Here is a 17118-nt window from a genome sequence, read left to right on the forward strand (position 1 = left end):
ATATTTACTCGGGAGAATTCAAATCTTAGTAGTCACCGGTAATAAGAAGCATGCAGTGCTCGCTGCTTTCATGGCAATGCTCTGGGTGAAATCTTGACACTCAAGTGGTACTAAATTCTATCTACTGGGTTAGTTTGCTCATCGACTTAGCGATTGTACGACAGAACGCCAGCCCCAGATTTCCCGGTCTGATGACAGAGGACAAGAGATTCTTTCTTTTCATTCCTAACTTCCTCACCCCAACCTTTCAGCCTCTGATTCTCGTTTCGGCAGGGGTGTTGCACTGTGGCTGCGGTGGGCGGCGCGGGCTCCCCTCCTCTTTCTTTTTTCCCCGGCCGTGCCTCGAAAGATCCCTGTTAGTTAACGTCAATCGAAGGATTCGCAACCCGGCATGACAAACCCGGCATTGGCAGGTTTGACAGCAACTACTCAACCATAACGCCCAGTAGCGGATGTGGGATGATGATGATGATGGTGATGATGATGTGGGTAGGATGCAGGACCTCGTGCCAGCGCACATGAAGCGTAGCCTATAAGTACGTACATACGTACACCACTCTGCAAGACTTATGACTGCCCAGCCCCTATCACCCCCCCTCTTACAGCATGCCTGTGGTCTGAGACTTGAGAACACCGCTAGGTAGCCTTGTGATCTGGGAGATGGACTCCGTACTCGCACAAACACTGCCGCAAAGTGCAAGGGGCCTTTCGTACTATCAACACCGGATCCCGGGTGCTATACCCTCCTCACCAAGGCCCAGGTTTCTTTCACTGGTAGCGCTTCAGAGCCATAACTACCAACTTCCCACCTAAGCGGGAGGAGTCTGCGGCACAGATTAGGTGTATTGGAGATCCTGGGCAATGAATGTGCATACATACGTGTAGTGTATACTCGCCGTCGCAGAGCCCACCGAGTGTTCCTTGATAGGTACAGTATGCGTGTACATACGTACATTTTACCCACGTGATATACATTGGACGTGTAACGGAAGCTCCCTCTTTCTCCGAAAAACCCCCTGCAGTCTCACACCATGTCCAATGTCGCCATCTCAGGCGCGGCTTGCTCGGTAAGGACCGCATGGTGGACGCCTTAGCCGCAGCTCTTGATACAGATGGCCCAATGGGACCCTTGCGTTGCGCTGCTATCATTGCCCACCGCTCCTCACCCAAATCCCTGTCGCCATGTGGTTGACAAAAGGAAGGGGGGGGGGGGGTGGGGGCGAAACGGGACGGGGCGAAACGGGACGGGGCGAAACGGACGGGGCGAAACGGGATGGGGGAGCAAGGACCGGCTCCCCTTCTTTTTGCGCGCACATTCCTGTATACCTGGGGCCTCTCGGGGACTCGTAACTCTCTGTCCCAAGTGCGAGCGCCATCCCCCTCTTCCCCGGCATGGAAATTCCCGCGGAGCAGGAGAAGCACGCGGCTGATCGTGTTCAAAAAATGGGCCGGGGAAGTGTCCGGATTCGAGGAGCCCAGCTCGCTACTCGCCTCTCTTCTTTAGTATTAATGAAGCTGGCCGCCCAGGCATCCTGTTCCGCTCAACCACGCCGACGCCCATTGCGCATTTATTTGCCTCGCAGGAACCCCAAGCGTTTCTCGTGCCCAGGCTACTTACATCTCATCGTCCTGTTCTTTGCCGCCTCCTCCTGAACCCATCACCCAGTCCCAATCCGCACACACACGCCAACTCCTCAGTCAAACACGATGGACGCCCAGGACGCACAAGACTCCCAATACTGGACCAGACTATTTGTCGAAGCGGCCCAGAGCGAGCGGCAGAAGCGGGAGGACCACACGACGGACGTGGCCGAGTCGATCCGGCAGCACACGGCAGCGGCCGAGGACAAGATCGCGGCCGCCCTGGGCCCGGAACTCGACACGCCGTTCCCGAATACCAACGGAAACCCCAGAGCGGCAGCACGGGGCTAACGGGGAGGCAGAATCTCCTTCGTGTGTACGATACGTTTGCGCGGGAGAGAACCGCGCAGTTATGTTGGCCACTCCGGGATGGAAAGGGAACACACATAGCGGACGTTCCGAGGTAAGCTTTTCCGTAAGGGACCGATCCTGCCGTCACAGCTGTATCCGCTGACTATTGTAGACTTCCCAGGGCATGCGAGAGCCGATTGAATGAGGTCTATCTGCGTCCATCCGTCACGGGCCGTTCTCGAGCCAGACGGGCCTGGAGCCTTGGAGTTGACCACCGCACGTTGTGAGAGTCGGAAATAATCAAGATGTTCGTCAGCGAGTACTCGTTGGAAGAATGGAAGGAGGTCCCATGAAAGAGAGGGCTGGAGAAAGAGGGCTGGAGAGGGGAGAGGGGAAAGGGGAAAGGGGACGCATGCTTACATATAAGTATGTCCATCTCCCTTCGGCTCTGGCTATATATTTCACGCCGTAGCTCTGTTAATGTAATATGATCAACCGATCCATTCCCGGAGCGTCCTCGTCGTGAGGAGCAACAAACACATGAACAGGAATAGACCAAGTGGATGACCCTCCCCTTTCCACTCAAAACTCCGTGGTATGTCTCAACCTCCCTGATCGAAGGAGAACTCGCAACTCGTACGCGCGTAGCGAGAGCTGCCAGTGCAAAAATCATATGATGGCAGAGAACTTCCCCACATGGGCATCGGAAGCCCCCTCCCCCCCTTCCGGTCCTCTCGGTTTTTGGTGGCTCTCGAGCCTTGGCTGGGCACCTCGGAGGGAGATATGCTTCCTCTCTCCCCTGATGATGATTGCTTGTTTACGGCTGGGATGAATGTGAGCCGCCGAAACAATAGGGGTACTCGACCTTTTTGGGCGCAAGACTTTTTTTCGCACCCTCGACTAACGAGCTGTCAACCCCCCCCCCCCCCCCCCCAACACTTAAACCCTTGCTCTTGGTCTGCATTGCTTCACACGCGATGACTGTGGGAGAGCTGGGCAGCTCGAATTTCAGAAGTCCCGGCGCCGTGTACGGAGTGTGCAGAAACCCATCGTCACGCGCTCGCTTGACACTCGCGGAGCTAACGATGGGTTTCCCCGCAATCTTCGAACACTCGGACGCAGGCGTTATGTTGAGGGTGCTGACGGCGACCGAGACTATAGCCGGCGCATTTCCGTATCGCAGTAGACATCGAGCTGCATGATGGGGTCACCGGGTAAGCTAACACAGCCCGTTCGTGCCCACAATTTGCAACTCTGCAGCCAGAAGAAAACGGGCGTTCGGTGTTTGAGATTACACGTTGTAGGTACTCTCCTCGCCTCGCTCTGGTGGTGATGAAGGATGCCAGTCAAGGCCACGCTGCCTCGGCTCAAACTTGTCGCGTTGGTTGGCATTTCATCAATTGGCATTACGACTTGTTCCTCGGTTCGAGCCAGAAGATCCGATTATCGGGAGCATCATGGTTGGCATGGGACAATTGAAAGCTTAATAATGATAGCACTAAATGTGAATCGCGACGCCGACGGAAATTCGAGTCCGGATGGACCTCTCCCGAGCCGATTCGGCGCTTGCTTACCTGACATGCCAGGCTCGGAGTCGCAAAGCCGCAGAAACAGCGGCCTGCGTGGCGGAGCGCCCCCCACTGAACCTTGTCATTTTTAGCAGGCCCGGTGCCCCACGCCGTCTTCAGCAGGGCGGCCGAGTGACTCCGACTCCAACGCCGGCCAACTAATAAGCATGGAGCCCGAGCTAAATCGGGAAGCTACCAAACATTAGCGCAATCGATGGGCATATGAGAACGGAAAATGGTTGACTTTTCGGCGAAAGAGTTTCAGCAATACTGAAACGAGTTTGTGGTGATCAGATAAGAGCAAAGCACTTGCCTGCCGCTGAACTCGGGTACTTGAGGCTCGCTATCCCCCAACTTTTTTACCCGGTTGCTTTGTTGACCCATCATCAACTTAATAGCTATTTCTCATTGCCCCGTTCCAGTCGTTGCTTCCCACACCACAAGCCCGCTGAATCGGGTTGCATCCTCACCCCCGCCCAACACACACACACACACACACACACACACAACAACAACAACACAAAGTAAGTCCACATATCTTTCTCTGGTTGTGTTATTTGATGGCCGACTGGTAGCGGTCCAAGTCATACACTGTTCAAGAAAAATGTATAAAAAGAAAATATCTTTTGAAGCAGCTGCTTACGAAATCCAAACAGTTTCGCTCGCTCATAGACAAAATCAGAGATGAAGGAAGAAAAACCCATCATTGAGCTCGACGGCAGAACCGGCGAGGGCGGCGGCCAGCTCGTGCGAATTGCCTCCGCTTTGGCGTCGGTCGCGTCTCAGCCGATTCGCATCACCCATGTCCGGGGCAATAGGGAAGGCTCCCGGGGCGGTGGTACGTTCGTTCATTTGTTTACATCTCACCACTCGGCCTCACACCAGACATTCCATGCTGACACAGGAGGGGATTTTTCTAATTCTATTCTAAACGATAAAAGGCCTAAAGTCCCAACACGTAACATCTATCGACTATCTCGCCAAGGCCACAGCAGCCGACGTCTCGGGACTCTCCATCGGCAGCCAGACGCTGGAGTTCCGTCCCCAGCTGCGGCCGTCCGAGCTCGAGGAGCGCCACATCAAGATCGCCGCCGACTCGCCGGCCGCGTCCACCCTGCTCATCTTCCAGGCCGTGTTCCCCTTCCTGCTCTTCGCGGGCAACGAGAAGGGCGAGCCCATCACGCTCGAGATCTCGGGCGGGACCAACGTGGCTTGGTCGCTGTCCTTCGAGTACCTCGATCAGGTGCTGCTGCCGGCGCTGCACGAGGCGTTCGGCATCACGGTCGAGCGCAAGCTGCTCGCGCGCGGGTGGAGCCTGGGCAGGCAGCAGCAGCGCGGCACGGTCGAGTTCAAGTTCAGGCCGCTCAAACCCGGCGAGAAGCTCCGGCTCAAGGACAACAGCAAGGACGGCGCAATGGCTGTTTATCCTGGAGATGGGGCCTTGCCCGTCGTGGAGGATGTCAAGGAAATTGATGTCTCCATGATTGTGCCTCTCGGGATGCGCGAGTCGATGATGGAGGCGCTCGTGGGAGACTTGGAGCAGCTGTTTCCTGATGTGCCGGTGGAGTTCAAGGTCGACGAGGACAGTGGCGACGACGCGAGAATTTACGTCTTGCTGGTCGCCAAGGCAGGCACGGTGCGCTGGGGTCGAGATGTTCTCACATCGATGCCAAAGAAGGCCAAGGGTAAGGGCGGCGTGCAGACGGCCAGCTCGCTGAGCGCGACAATCTCCCGAAAGGTTTCCAGGGAGCTGTATGAGGAGGTGTCGAGCGGGGCAGTTGTCGACGAATTCCTCCAGGACCAACTGATCATCTTCCAAGCGCTGGCTGAAGGCCGGACGTCGTTCCCTCGGGCCGAGAATAAGGACAGCCTCGAGCAGGCGGTGGCCAGGCTGGCGATTGACGACAGGTTGCGCAAGGACAAGACAGATGAACCATTCGGCGAAGGCAGCGGTCACACGACTACCGCCCGCTGGGTCGTATCACAGCTGCTGCCGGGCGTCGAGTGGTACAACAGGGGCCTGCTTTGCCAGGGCATCGGCATGCATATGCCCAAGAAGTAATTAGTCGGATGTGGGGTTCGCGGCGGCTGCGGTCTCTGCTGTTTGATGGGTTGGCGTTGTTGGGTTGCTGCATTTAGCTGACGCAGTCTCTGCCTTTCGGAGTCTTTACTGGAGCGTTAGTCACTGATACCCAAAGCGCGTAATAAACGGTATACCGATTTTTTTCTCTCGCGATGGAGGGAAAGTTGGGAAATCGGGAATGTGCCAAGCAAGAGCAAGTGACCGAATGAAAAGGCGTAACGCTAACTCACTGTTCACGTGGCAAAGACCTCGAGATGGCGCGGCTCTCATCGTCATTACGACAGCCATTCCATTCATCTATAGCGCTCATAGGCCTCGGCCTCCTTTTGGCGGGCCTCAACCAGCTCAATGACCTCCCGGCTGTACACGTCCTCGAGGCTCTTGTCCCCAAGAAGCACCTCCTTCAGGTGCCTCACGGCTTCCTCCTTTGTCATGCAAACCAGATCACGGAGCCTGAGGTTGGAGGACTTTTGTTCTTCGCTGCCCTCTCCAATCCGAACCAGCGGGGATTGCTGGGGCTTCTTCCACCGGATCAGCATGAGCTTTGTCGGGATGCCAGTGACCGCGCTCCTGCCCCGGAAAGCTTCTTCGATCAGGAAGCAGATGTCGCCCGGTGTGATGGGAATCTTGAGACCGATGCAAATGTCCGCCCGGCCGCCTTCAAACACGCGGACAATTTTCTCCTCGGTGGCCTGCACGTACGCCAGGATGGCCTCGTACATCTTATCACGGGCCTTGGCGGGTTGATAGTCCATCGGGTAGCCTGGGAGGTCAGCTATGGCTCGAGCAGCGACAAAGAGAGAAAGGGGGAAATAAGGATGACTCACCAGAGATCTTAGTGATAACGTGGTTCGCTGCGACGTATCCAAACACAGCCGGCATGGTACCCAATACCGGCAGGATGCGCACGCGGAAATCGGGCAGCACGCTGAGGTCGCCCACCGATCCCTTTTGGAACTCTTCTTCGGGAAGCGGCAGCAAGGCGGCCTTGCCCTCGCCCATCTTCTCGGTCGAGTAGACGACGGGGATGCCGCTGGTCACGCCGAGCAGCTTCAGCCGCCTCCTCGTCGCCCTCGACAGGCCGTCCTCGAAGCTGGCGCCGATGTCGCCGACCATGACCCTGGTCGGGTCGCTCTTGGTGCCGGCGCCCATGGCCGAGATGACGGGCAGCCCCTCGTCGTGGCAGAACTTGAGCAGCTCGACCTTGCTGTCGATGTTGTCGATGGCGTCGATGACAAAGTCGGGCCTCCGGCCCGGGTCGCCCTCCCACCCTTCCAGCAGGGAGGCGGCCGCGGTCTTGTCGAACTTTTGCAGCCGGAGGTCGAAGCGGACCCAGGGCGCGATGGCGACCAGGCGGCGCTGCAGGCACTGGACCTTGGGCAGGCCGACGTCGGCCAGGGTGGCGACGGCGTGGCGGTTGAGGCTGCTGAGGGTGACCTGGTCGAAGTCGATGAGCCGGAGCCGCTGGACGCCGGAGCGGGCGAGGGCGGTGCAGGCGTGCGAGCCGACGCCGCCGCAGCCGACGACGACGACGAAGGCGGCGCGCAGCCGGCCCAAGCCGTCGTCGCCCAGGAAGACGCGGTTGCGCGCAAGCTGCTCGAGGATCAGCTCGTCGTCGAAGTCGCCGTTCTGGGCGCGGTGGGCCAGCGCCTGGTTGTGCTCGTCTTCTTTGTCGGGTCTCGGGAGGGGCCCAACGCGTGTTACCTGGTATAGGAAGAAAGGGTTAGTGGGTTGATTGGCCGGTTTGTGGTTGTGGTTGTGGTTGTGGTGTTTTTTTTTTTTTTTTTTTTTTTTTTTTTTTTTTTTTTTTTTTTTTTTGGGGGGGGGGGGGGGGGGGGGGGTGAGGGTACCGATTGGAGGGCAGGTTCTATCTCGCTGGACTGTGGGATAGACTGCTTCAGGCGGGAGACGCGGTCGCCTTGTTGCAGGCGCTGGTAGCTGAGGACGGCGCCGGCGGCGACGGCCGCGGACACAACGGCTGTGGCGGCGAGTTGAAGCTTAGGGTTGGACGCGAGGGAGGTCATTGTGTTTTTGAATCAGATGTATATTTGATATAGAGGGTCATATCCCAGTTTATGTGCCCTAGGCTGCGGTCAATTGCTGGCGAGATGCTCTCGTTTTCGGCGGTGGTCGTCGGAATTGGGTTGGATCGAAAATTCAATTCAAAAGATCTCGTCCCATAATCGCGATTTCGTCATTTTCACCGGGACAGGGGATCAGCTTTGCCGGACCCACCAGCCCCTTGGAAGCACCCGCGTGGCACCGCAACGGCTGCTCCCCGACGGACATACGGAGTACATACCAATGTAGGGTAGTTACGGATTACTCCGCGCAATACTTTGTAGTGTACATTAACGTTACTCGAATGTATGCATGTACGATACGCTGGACTCCGCAGCGAAGCCCGGCTCCTTCCTCGGGGTACCTGGCTCGCCTGCGACCCCTCCCAGTACTCCATCGTCCGAAGAAGGATCAGAAAACATGACGGAGATGCATCAGCGAATATTCATCGTTAGGTATCAGCGGTTTTGCTCATTTGTTCTCACGACATCTCCGTGATGCGCAATCCTTGCTTGCTCTTTTTGTTTCGAACCATCGTTATATTTCTTTCCTTCTTTTTTGTCAGACAGCTCCTACAACAGGATTGAGCGACTCATTTACAATGTTAATTCCAAGGTAAAATTGAGATGTTCCTTGTTTTATTTACTGGATAACCATGGCCAGAGAGCAGCTTCGAAAGCGAGCGAATGTTCAGCTAACGTTACCTTGCTCGCGGTCGCATTCGGGTTCGCATTTCGTACTGAGGCGCAACCCACCATCGCTTGCCCCGCGATCTCGCATTCTTATCCGGGTTGGCGCTCCCGAGGAAGAGAGGCAGGGTCCATCCGGTGCGCGTGAGACGGTCCACCAGGAGACAGGGCCAAACTCCGCTCTCCCTAGAATTCTTGCTATGTACTGTACATGTACATTATGCATGCTCTATATCGTACGCGAATTATCCGACCCCGCAATCGCTCCTCCGTGGACAAAGGGGAAACATTATGGAGCGAGCAGCATAAGAAGGTTGTCTGGCCCTCGCCCTCGTCCAGTCCACGTACTCTTCTTCCTCCAAGGCGGGGACCAGCGACTAACTACACCTCCTCCTCCTCCTCCTCCCGGCACACAAAGTCAACAAGAGCAGCTCCGAAAGGGACCTTCCTTCCCAGCTTCCTCACCTCGCGTCTCGTACCGCAATGGCTTCGGCTCGGGACAAGACCGTGATCGTCACGGGCGCCGGCGGCGGTCTCGGAAAGGCCATCGTGGCCGCTTTCCTCGCCGCCGGTGCAAATGTGGCCATCTGCGACGTCCTGCCACAGCGCATCGCCGACGTGATCAGTGAGTGGTCGGAGCCGTACGGCGACAGGTTCATCACCCGGCCCGTGGACGTCACGGACGCCGCTGCCGTCCAGGGGCTTATCGACGACACCGTCGCCGCTTACGGCCGTCTGGACGTCCTCGTCAACGCGGCTGGGGTCATGGACGGCTTCGAGCCGGCCGGCGATCTCCCCAAGGAGAAGTGGGATCGCGTGCTCAACATCAACCTGACGGGTCCCTTCCTCACCACCAAGGCCGCCATCGCCCAGTTCGAGAAGCAGGAGGGCTCGTACGGCGTCATCATCAACATTGGCTCTGTCGCCAGCGTGCACGGCTTCAAGAGCGGCGCCGCCTACACGGTGTCCAAGGCCGGCCTCATGGCCTTGACCAAGAATACGGCCGGCTACTACGGCGACAAGGGCATCTACAGCATCGGGCTGATGCTCGGCGGTATGTCATAAACCCGGCTCCCCACGGTCCGGAGTGGGGGGAAGGTTAAGACTAACCATATCATCCTCCCCAGCCATGAACACCAACATCACGGATGCGTTCGTCCACGGGATGCACACCGAGATGTACAAGAAGATCCAGGCCTCGCAGACCCCTTTCCGTCCAGATCTCCAGATACCTCTCGAGTCGGTGGCCAAGTACTGCGTCTTCCTTACCGACAAGGACATCGCGCCTAGTGCGAACGGCTCATGTATTCCATTCAATAAGAACTGGCCCGAGGCGTGAGCTCGTCGACTTGAGAAGCGGAGAAAAGGAGGTTTGCGAGTCAACCGCGGGGGGGCCAGTGAATAATACAAGCATCTCCTCGCCCCGGCCAGCGACCCATTGTTTGTCCACTTGTTAGACGAATTCATGACAAGTATTTGATTCTTTCGAGTCTGAGAAATGTGCTGCCGGGATGAATTGCCATGTTCCACTAATGGCAGAAACCCTTGGCCAACCGCAACCCAGGGCATCCCGTTTTCCCTTCTTCTCTCAGCAATGTAAGCCGATGGTATCTCGGAGATGACAGCTCAACATGGCCAATCATGATGACTGCAACTATTTCGCTCTTCAATACCCTGCATCGATGCATTTCCCCAAAAAATTATCCCGGGTTGCATCTACAGCAACGACTAGAGATGATGGCCTCTTATCGCCCCGCCTCAAGCAACTGCTTGGCCGTCTCCCTCAACTTGAACTTCTGGATCTTGCCGCTCGCCGTCTTGGGATACTCCCTTACGAACCAGACGTGCTTGGGCACCAGGTGGCTCGACAGATGGGTCCTCACCCATTCGCGCACGCTATCCCGCGTCAGCACCTCTCCCTTGGCCCCCGGCGTAGTCTCCGTCGTCTTCTCCTCCCCTTCTCCCCCTTCTCCCCCTTCTCCCTCCGCCATGACGCCCTCGCGCGCGATGACGAACGCCCCGACGCTCTCCCCGTACTTGTCGTCCGGCACGCCGACGACGCTGACCTCGGCCACGAGCGGGTGCTGGAAGAGGCAGTTCTCGATCTCGAGCGGGTGGATGTTCTCGCCGCCCCGGATGATCAGGTCCTTGATCCGCCCCGTGATCTCCACGTAGCCGTTCTCGTCCATGCTCGCCTCGTCCCCGCTGTACATCCACACTTCCTCCGTGGCCCCTTCTCCCTCCTCCTCGTCCCGCTCCACCCGCCTCACCTCCTCCGTCCGCTCCTTGTCCCCCCAGTAACCCTGCATGACCAGGTACCCGGCGGCGGCCAGCTCGCCCTTCTCCCCGATGGGGAGCACGCGGCGGCGGTCCGAAGGGTCCACGATCTTGACCTTGGTGTGCGGCATGACGCGGCCGACGGTCCTCGTCCGCTTCTCGAACGGGTCCCCCGGCGACGTCATGCAGCTGACGGGGCTGGTCTCGGTCATGCCGTAGCAGATGACGAGGTCGCGCAGGCCAAAGGTTGCGTAGAGGCGGCGCATGATGGACTCGGGCACCGAGCTGCCCGCGCCGATGCCCTTGCGCAGGTGCGTCGGGAAGGCGGCCACCTTGTCGCGGGGGATGAGGTCCGGCCGCTGGTGCAGCAGCTCGAACATGGCGACGAACATGGTGGCGACGCCGTAGAGGCCCGTGGCGCGGTGGTCCGCCACCATGCGCAGCGTCGCCTGCGGGTCGAAGGCCGGCGAGGGGAAGAGGATGGCCGCGCCCGTCGTGGCCGTCGCCATGTAGCCGAGCACGGAGCCGAAGCAGTGGAACAGGGGCGGCGGGCAGACAATCAGGTCAGACGGTTCGAGGCCCATGCGGTGCGCGATCAGCGCGCCGTTGTTGAGGATGTTTGTGTGAGAGAGCATGGCGGCCTTCGGCTGTGAGGTGGTGCCCGAGGTGAATTGGATGTTTACTAAATAAAAGGGCCCAGTTGTCAGTCTCACAAACGCCCCCGGGGAGAGGAGGTCGCCTTTTTTTTCTTTCTTTTTCTTCTCTCTCTTTTTTTTTTTTTTTTTTTTTTTTTTTTTTTTTTTTGGCGACGCGCATTCGTTGCGTGGCGGAGGTAGCAAGTTGTACAGGTGAATGAACACCGGCCACCCGCGCTTATATGGTATAGTTGCACAATGAATCGGAAGCGTTGGCCATGCTACTCACCTGTGTCGGTAGGAGAAAGCGGGGAGTCGGGATTCACGGCTCGGGCGGCGAAAGTCGAGGCGGAGGCTCGGAGAGTAGTGAGGTCGGGTACGAGCGAGGTAAACGGCGTCAGGGAGCGGAGGGAAGCGAGTGGTGGGAAGCCACTGAGAGGGTGCGAGGCAGAGTTGTCGACTATCACGACGGTCTTGAGAGTTGGGACCTCGGGGGACTCGACGCGTCCTGACTCGAGATCAGGGACAAGGGTTTGCAGGAGGGGGAGGTTGCTGCGTCCGCGGCATGGCTTATAGGCGAGGTCGGTAACAGCCCCGATGATGAGCAGCTCGACGCCCAGGTGGTTCAACGCGGCAGTGACCTGCTTAACGTTGAAACTCGGGTTGAGGGGTACAAGAATGGCGCCGAGCTTGAAGATGGCGTAGGTCAGGGCGGCAAACTCGGCCGTGTTCCCCAAGCTCACGGCCACTCGATCGCCCTTCTTGACGCCCAGGGAGCGCAAGGAATGGGCCAACGCATTGGACGCGAGATCCAGCTTCTCGTAGCTGAGCGTCGTCTCCACGGCGGCGGGGAGCCCTTCGGCAGGCAGGTTCGGGAGCGCATCTCGACCCGTGGTTGGTGTGCGGCAGATGACGGCCGGCCTATCGCCAAATTCGCGTACTATCGAGCTGAAGTGCTCCGGTATGGTGTGCGGAAGCAGAGGCGGCTAAGACTGGTCAGCGCTCACGACAGGCGAGGTTCCGAGCTAGGGCTTATGTCTTATCTTACCTCTGACGGCCCTTCGTAGATGCTCCTCGTTAAGGTGCTGACCACCCTCCCCGCCCCAATTCTTGCCCTCATGCTCTCGGCCCGTCGCCATGTTGAAGTGATGCAGGATGGGGCTCTGGCCGACTTTGAGAGAAACCCGCCGGCTGAGACTGATGAGAATAAGACTCCCGTCGTCCGCCGCGTCTGAAGGCGCATCCTGAGGTGGGACTTTGTTTTCCCTTACTCTCCGTTTCTCTCTTCTTGATTGTGCTGAAATGACTCAATCAAGCATATGAAAGTCCGAAGACTTGTTCTCGGTACATACTTTGAATATCTTCGTCGTAGGGAGAAGGAAAGCAAAGTAAAATAAACAGCGAATTCAAAGAAGATCAACAGCCACGAGACCGTCTTGCTTGCCGCGGGGTAACCCCAGGGCCCTCGCGTTGCACCCAGCCCCGAAACAACCTACCTGAACAAGGAAGGTCCACTAGCTAAGTGCTCTTGGCAGTTGGAGAGAATGCGGGGTGCAGCAAGGCCGGCCGCTGATTCCCCGCAGTCTACGCGCTTGGCAGGCCCTGAAAGCCGATGGGGGCTGCCGGTTCTGGCAACCTACCCCCTATTCGAATGGAGTCGGAAGAGCCAGGTAAGCAACCTTACTTGGTAGCAACACAAAACCACATGCTCTTGTGAGCTTGGAGAGTTCCTCTGTCTCGTCTCTTTCGTTTTCCTACAATTCCAGTTCACTACTTTGTAGCTCCCCCTCATTGCCAAGTTCAGCGCCCGTGTTCCTCTCACTTTTCGTCCGTGGACAACGGGCAACGGGGCCTGAGGAGTCGATGGAAGGTGCCCCGCTATTCTCCACCGAAGATGCCTGGAGAAGTTGACGGGGAGCGGAACAACCGAGAATCGGCGACCCTGCATCGCGTACGATTGAGCCGCCTCCAACCGAAACTTACTCCGGGCCTACGCCAAACGGCAGCCAACAACATAGACGTAACTATAATTCTGGATCCAAACCCGCGATACAACTTCCTCGAAGCACGCATGCGAAGCTTGGGGTCCTCGAAGCTACCATAAATACAAACGTCTGTTCAGGGAAGCCAAAAGTGAACACTAGCCTTTTAATTGGCCGTAGTATACATACTAGTACATACATACATAACCCTCTAAGACTGGGTACTGCATAGGACCGAGGTCAAAAGGACTAAGCTAGCCGTTCTCCACTAGGTGCTGGCCGCCCCCAGTCTAGTGTATACAGTAAGAACCGCAGTTGAAAACATCCGGAATTCTCCCAGCGATATCTTGATCACCTCCTCCCACCCACCTAAAAGCGGTCCCTTTCCGTCAACAATTTGACGGGCCGCCCCTCTCCCGCTCCCCGCCCGAGCATGGTGCTCAACCTCCTAAGGCATACTCTATGTCGTGCACGTACAGTACAAAGACCTCAAAGACTGACATGGGAGCAGACCGCAGTTTTTTGTACACTTTCTATCCCTCCTCTGCCTTCCAGGAGCCACGTGGAAATGATGCAGTGTTTGACAACCATGATAACGCCGAACCATGCAGGTTTGTAAAATGATATTAAAAGAGAGTGTGCGTCGTCGCCGAGGGAAGTGGAAAGAATGTCATCAAAGATAGACAGCAATGTCGGGAGAGTCCCGCTACTCGCCGATATGCCGTTCGCTCTCGGGTTTCCATGTCCCTTGTGCATAGGAACCCGGGTTAGCCACGGGCATGTAGGGGCGAGAAAAAAAGTGCTAGAAGCGGGGAAAAGGGGACATACCTTCGAAATCGTGCTTCACAAACGCCATCGGGTCGTCGTAGTCCTTGGCACCCATCTGCTGCACGCCCGGCGAGAAGCTCGTAATCGGCAGCACGACGATATCCCCAACTCGCCTCGGGTTCTCCATCCCCGTGAAGTTCCTCCAATCGATTGGCCCGGGGGATTGGCTCAGGTCAAAGTACCGCGGATCGTTGAAGTACTCGAAGATAGTGTCCGTCCATAGCGCAGGACCCGTAAACTCGATGACGCGATCGTTGGTCACCTCCTTCAGCGACCCGGCCTTCTTGCGCTCCAGCGTCTTCTGCGTTATCCGCGCGACCACCTCCCGGAGGACCGGATGGCCAGGCTTGGCCTGGATCGTCCACTGACAGAACTGGATCCGTCGGCTGTACCACTGGTTCCAGTCGGGCCGGTCCGGGTCTGCCTCGATGCCAATCACCAGACCGACGGTGTCGCGGGGTACCGTATCCGGAATCCACTCCAGTGCGCTGCGGAGTGCGTAGGTATCAATGTCCGAGTAGATGCCACCTCGCGCGAGCAGGATCAGATACCGAAAGAAGTCGGCCTTGAGCACGGCCAGCGGCAGCGCTTCGTACGCCTCGAGCACCTCGGGCACCGATGCGTACAGCAGGCGGATCAGGTACACGGCGACCTGGTCTGTGATGACCTCGTGGATGAAGCCGGGGTGCAGCTCGGTCCACGTTGCCTCCTGCTCGCGAAAGTGGAACTCGCCGTGCGCGGGCGTCCACTTCCACGTCTGCCAGATGTACGCGGGGAACTTGGATTCAACATCGTAGGGGAATTGGTACGCGAGCTTTTCCTGCAGCGTCATCTTGGACATGTCATGCATCGGCTGTTGCCCGTTCGAGGGGGTTCGGTCGCGGTCGTTCCCGCCGGCGTGGACGGCATTGCCTGTGTCTGTGGACGTCGTCGATTGCGAGTCATCTTTCGAGCCGGGATCGGAAGGCGATTTGGGAAACTCGACCGCCAGTGACGAGGCAGCTGGGGAGGTCGATCGTGTCGTGAAGAAGAGTATAGTTAAAAAGAGGGCCGCGGCCACGAGGGCACGGCGGAAGCTGAGCATCGTGCCAATTCGATCGTCTGGTGAGGCGCAAACCCGTCCGCGCCCCGGCTACCTGGTAATCCGACTATCTAGCGCACTGGCGGCACGCCGTGCTCGGGAGCAGCGACAGCGACTCTCAAAGCTGATCCTGGTGTTCTCCCTCGTGTACTGACTTATCCAGATCGAGAACGCGAGTGACGTGGCGCGAGGCGGGAAGGAAATCCCGGGGCAGGTACGTAGGATCGAATGCAAACCGAATATGAGAAAGAAAGGAAGGGCCGGCAGCGTTGCACAAGGAGCGTCGGGAAAAGTGATCAGCAACAGGAGGTCGCAAAGTGATCGGACGCTCGTGTTCTCGGAGTTTGCGAACTTGGAATGCTGCCCCTTGAGAGGGCGACCGAGCCCGCGAATCGCCAGGCGGGGGGGGGGAAGATTTGGATGGGCAGGGGTTCAGATTCGCAGTCCGTTGATCAAACCTTGCGACCTTGCTTTGGACCAAAAGAACGGCTTTCGAGGCAGATAAGATCGGGAGAGGGCCAAGAATTTAACGACTGCAGTCAGGGATTGCCGTAACAAAATGGTTCGCAGGCTGCTGGATTTGGACCCCTGCCGTTCGTTCTCTCGACCCTCAAGGTTCTGGGCGCATACACAGTGGCGAACTTAATAATGCCTTGATAGTTGACGTCAGATCGGCCAAGTGCTCAGTGTCCTCTGCCCCGTTTCTAGAACAATTTCTGGCGAAAATGCGGGTTGAGATAAAGACGCCAAGGGGTACCACTGCTTGCGAGTGTACTGTGCAGTACATAGAAGGTGTGGGGTCGCCTGGTTAACCGAGACAACATCAGGGTCTTGGCGCCGAATAATGACGTTGGTGTAGCGCGCCAGTTGATGCTAATCTGTGTAATGAGACTGAAGGGCCAATTGGAAAGGGAATGTGAAGTCAAACTGCTACACAGCAGTGTAACTGGTTCTGCGTTGGACTTTTACATTTAGTGTAAAGCGAGCCGTGCATCAGATTTTTACAAAGGGCAGCAAGCGGCATGGTGGGTCCCCTACTCGAGATTGCACACACGTCATCCAGTCCCCACGAGGCCCTGCTTTCCTCCTTTTTCCACTGCCGCGCGTCTGATAGACCCTGAACTACGGAGTTCGGAGTAATCCATGCATACGTCCGTACATACGCCAGCACGCACACACACACACACACACACCACTCCACAATGACCCTTGGCTAAACAGAGGCTTTTTGCAACAAAACCGCCTAAGAGTATGTCAGAGTATGCGTCGCTTTATATCCGTGGTCGACATTTCTGCTTCGCCCACTCGGCTGCCGAGCTCCACCAAGTGCCACTTCCCCCCCCCCCCTCCCCAACCGATTGTGCGACCGCTTTCAGTACTAGTAGCCTTCTTTTGGTGATCCACTTGACGATCTGCCTTTCGGGGCACTCAACATGAAACAAATCTTTACCATCGGCCCCTGTAGTGTACGAACCTACGCGGCCAAGCCCCGCCAAGCAATCACCCTGAGAGCTACACTACCTGTACTTCAGCGAGTGATGAAAGTCTCTCGATCCTACACAGTACACGACTCTTCGACTCTTCGACAGTATACTGTTTACCAAGTACTGCATGAAGTAGTGCGAACATACTTCGTAGAGATTCAGCCTGTCAGGCCTGCAGGATCGCCACGTTATCAATGAATACTGCGGAGAGAAAGATCATTGATCATTACTGCGCGTGGGGGAGACAAAAAGACATCGGTCTGCCGCATCCCCTTCGGTTTCTTACACAGTTATCTTGCCCGTCGTCAGCAAGCCCAGAGGCCAAGCAATACGCAACCATGTGGACCCCGATTGTACGCACTCTGTAATCCGTACTGCGTAACCACTTCTCCAAATGGCGACCACTTGTTGGCCAACCCCCTGTGTATAGTACACTAGGCACAAACATGATGCTACAGGTTTATCCGGGTCATCTGGGAACTCGCACACTTGCCTTGG

The 17118-nt window shown here is 57.1% G+C and overlaps 7 protein-coding genes across 7 annotated transcripts; 3 read left to right on the forward strand and 4 right to left on the reverse strand.

Annotated features, from left to right (window-relative positions):
- Positions 1-1031: 1031 nt before the first annotated feature.
- Positions 1032-1932, forward strand: P884DRAFT_296780 (uncharacterized protein; the record flags this gene model as incomplete). Its single annotated transcript, XM_069444445.1, has 2 exons — positions 1032-1067; positions 1699-1932. The coding sequence occupies 2 exons, from the start codon at positions 1032-1034 to the stop codon at positions 1930-1932; spliced, it is 270 nt and encodes an 89-aa protein (XP_069301253.1).
- A 162-nt stretch (positions 1933-2094) lies between these two features.
- P884DRAFT_53564 (uncharacterized protein) lies at positions 2095-2832 on the reverse strand. Its single transcript, XM_069445953.1, has one exon. The coding sequence runs from the start codon at positions 2603-2605 to the stop codon at positions 2141-2143; it is 465 nt and encodes a 154-aa protein (XP_069301254.1). The 5' UTR covers positions 2606-2832; the 3' UTR covers positions 2095-2140.
- Positions 2833-3855: 1023 nt separating this feature from the next.
- On the forward strand, positions 3856-5712 carry P884DRAFT_289549 (RNA 3'-terminal phosphate cyclase domain-containing protein). Its single transcript, XM_069444005.1, has 3 exons — positions 3856-4024; positions 4157-4338; positions 4442-5712. The coding sequence occupies exons 2-3, from the start codon at positions 4185-4187 to the stop codon at positions 5560-5562; spliced, it is 1275 nt and encodes a 424-aa protein (XP_069301255.1). The 5' UTR covers positions 3856-4024; positions 4157-4184; the 3' UTR covers positions 5563-5712.
- Positions 5713-5810: 98 nt separating this feature from the next.
- On the reverse strand, positions 5811-7710 carry P884DRAFT_236496 (uncharacterized protein). Its single transcript, XM_069439995.1, has 3 exons — positions 7434-7710; positions 6411-7287; positions 5811-6346 (listed from the first exon to the last, which is right to left on the reverse strand). Exons 1-3 carry the CDS (start codon positions 7605-7607, stop codon positions 5877-5879), a joined length of 1521 nt encoding a protein of 506 aa, XP_069301256.1. The 5' UTR covers positions 7608-7710; the 3' UTR covers positions 5811-5876.
- Positions 7711-8816: 1106 nt separating this feature from the next.
- Positions 8817-9672, forward strand: P884DRAFT_191946 (uncharacterized protein; the record flags this gene model as incomplete). The annotated part of the gene is made up of 2 exons (XM_069437634.1): positions 8817-9387; positions 9461-9672. The coding sequence occupies 2 exons, from the start codon at positions 8817-8819 to the stop codon at positions 9670-9672; spliced, it is 783 nt and encodes a 260-aa protein (XP_069301257.1).
- Positions 9673-10078: 406 nt separating this feature from the next.
- P884DRAFT_274899 (uncharacterized protein) lies at positions 10079-12365 on the reverse strand (the record flags this gene model as incomplete). Its single annotated transcript, XM_069442784.1, has 3 exons — positions 10079-11292; positions 11535-12231; positions 12294-12365. 3 exons carry the CDS (start codon positions 12363-12365, stop codon positions 10079-10081), a joined length of 1983 nt encoding a protein of 660 aa, XP_069301258.1.
- A 1179-nt stretch (positions 12366-13544) lies between these two features.
- P884DRAFT_311990 (nucleotide-diphospho-sugar transferase) lies at positions 13545-15258 on the reverse strand. The gene has a single exon (XM_069445204.1). The coding sequence runs from the start codon at positions 15137-15139 to the stop codon at positions 14030-14032; it is 1110 nt and encodes a 369-aa protein (XP_069301259.1). The 5' UTR covers positions 15140-15258; the 3' UTR covers positions 13545-14029.
- Positions 15259-17118: the final 1860 nt, after the last annotated feature.

This window comes from Thermothelomyces heterothallicus (genome assembly GCF_042370625.1).
Source record: "Thermothelomyces heterothallicus CBS 202.75 unplaced genomic scaffold P884_scaffold_2, whole genome shotgun sequence".
Lineage (NCBI taxonomy): Eukaryota > Fungi > Ascomycota > Sordariomycetes > Sordariales > Chaetomiaceae > Thermothelomyces > Thermothelomyces heterothallicus.

Coding starts and splice junctions, on each gene's coding strand:
- P884DRAFT_53564 (XM_069445953.1), bottom strand. CDS start 2,605: ATGATTTTTGCACTGGCAGCTCTCGCTACGCGCGTACGAGTTGCGAGT.
- P884DRAFT_289549 (XM_069444005.1), top strand. CDS start 4,185: ATGAAGGAAGAAAAACCCATCATTGAGCTCGACGGCAGAACCGGCGAG. Junction 4,339..4,441: donor GGAAGGCTCCCGGGGCGGTG/GTACGTTCGTTC, acceptor AAACGATAAAAG/GCCTAAAGTCCCAACACGTA.
- P884DRAFT_236496 (XM_069439995.1), bottom strand. CDS start 7,607: ATGACCTCCCTCGCGTCCAACCCTAAGCTTCAACTCGCCGCCACAGCC. Junction 7,288..7,433: donor TAGAACCTGCCCTCCAATCG/GTACCCTCACCC, acceptor TTCCTATACCAG/GTAACACGCGTTGGGCCCCT. Junction 6,347..6,410: donor CGTTATCACTAAGATCTCTG/GTGAGTCATCCT, acceptor CTGACCTCCCAG/GCTACCCGATGGACTATCAA.
- P884DRAFT_311990 (XM_069445204.1), bottom strand. CDS start 15,139: ATGCTCAGCTTCCGCCGTGCCCTCGTGGCCGCGGCCCTCTTTTTAACT.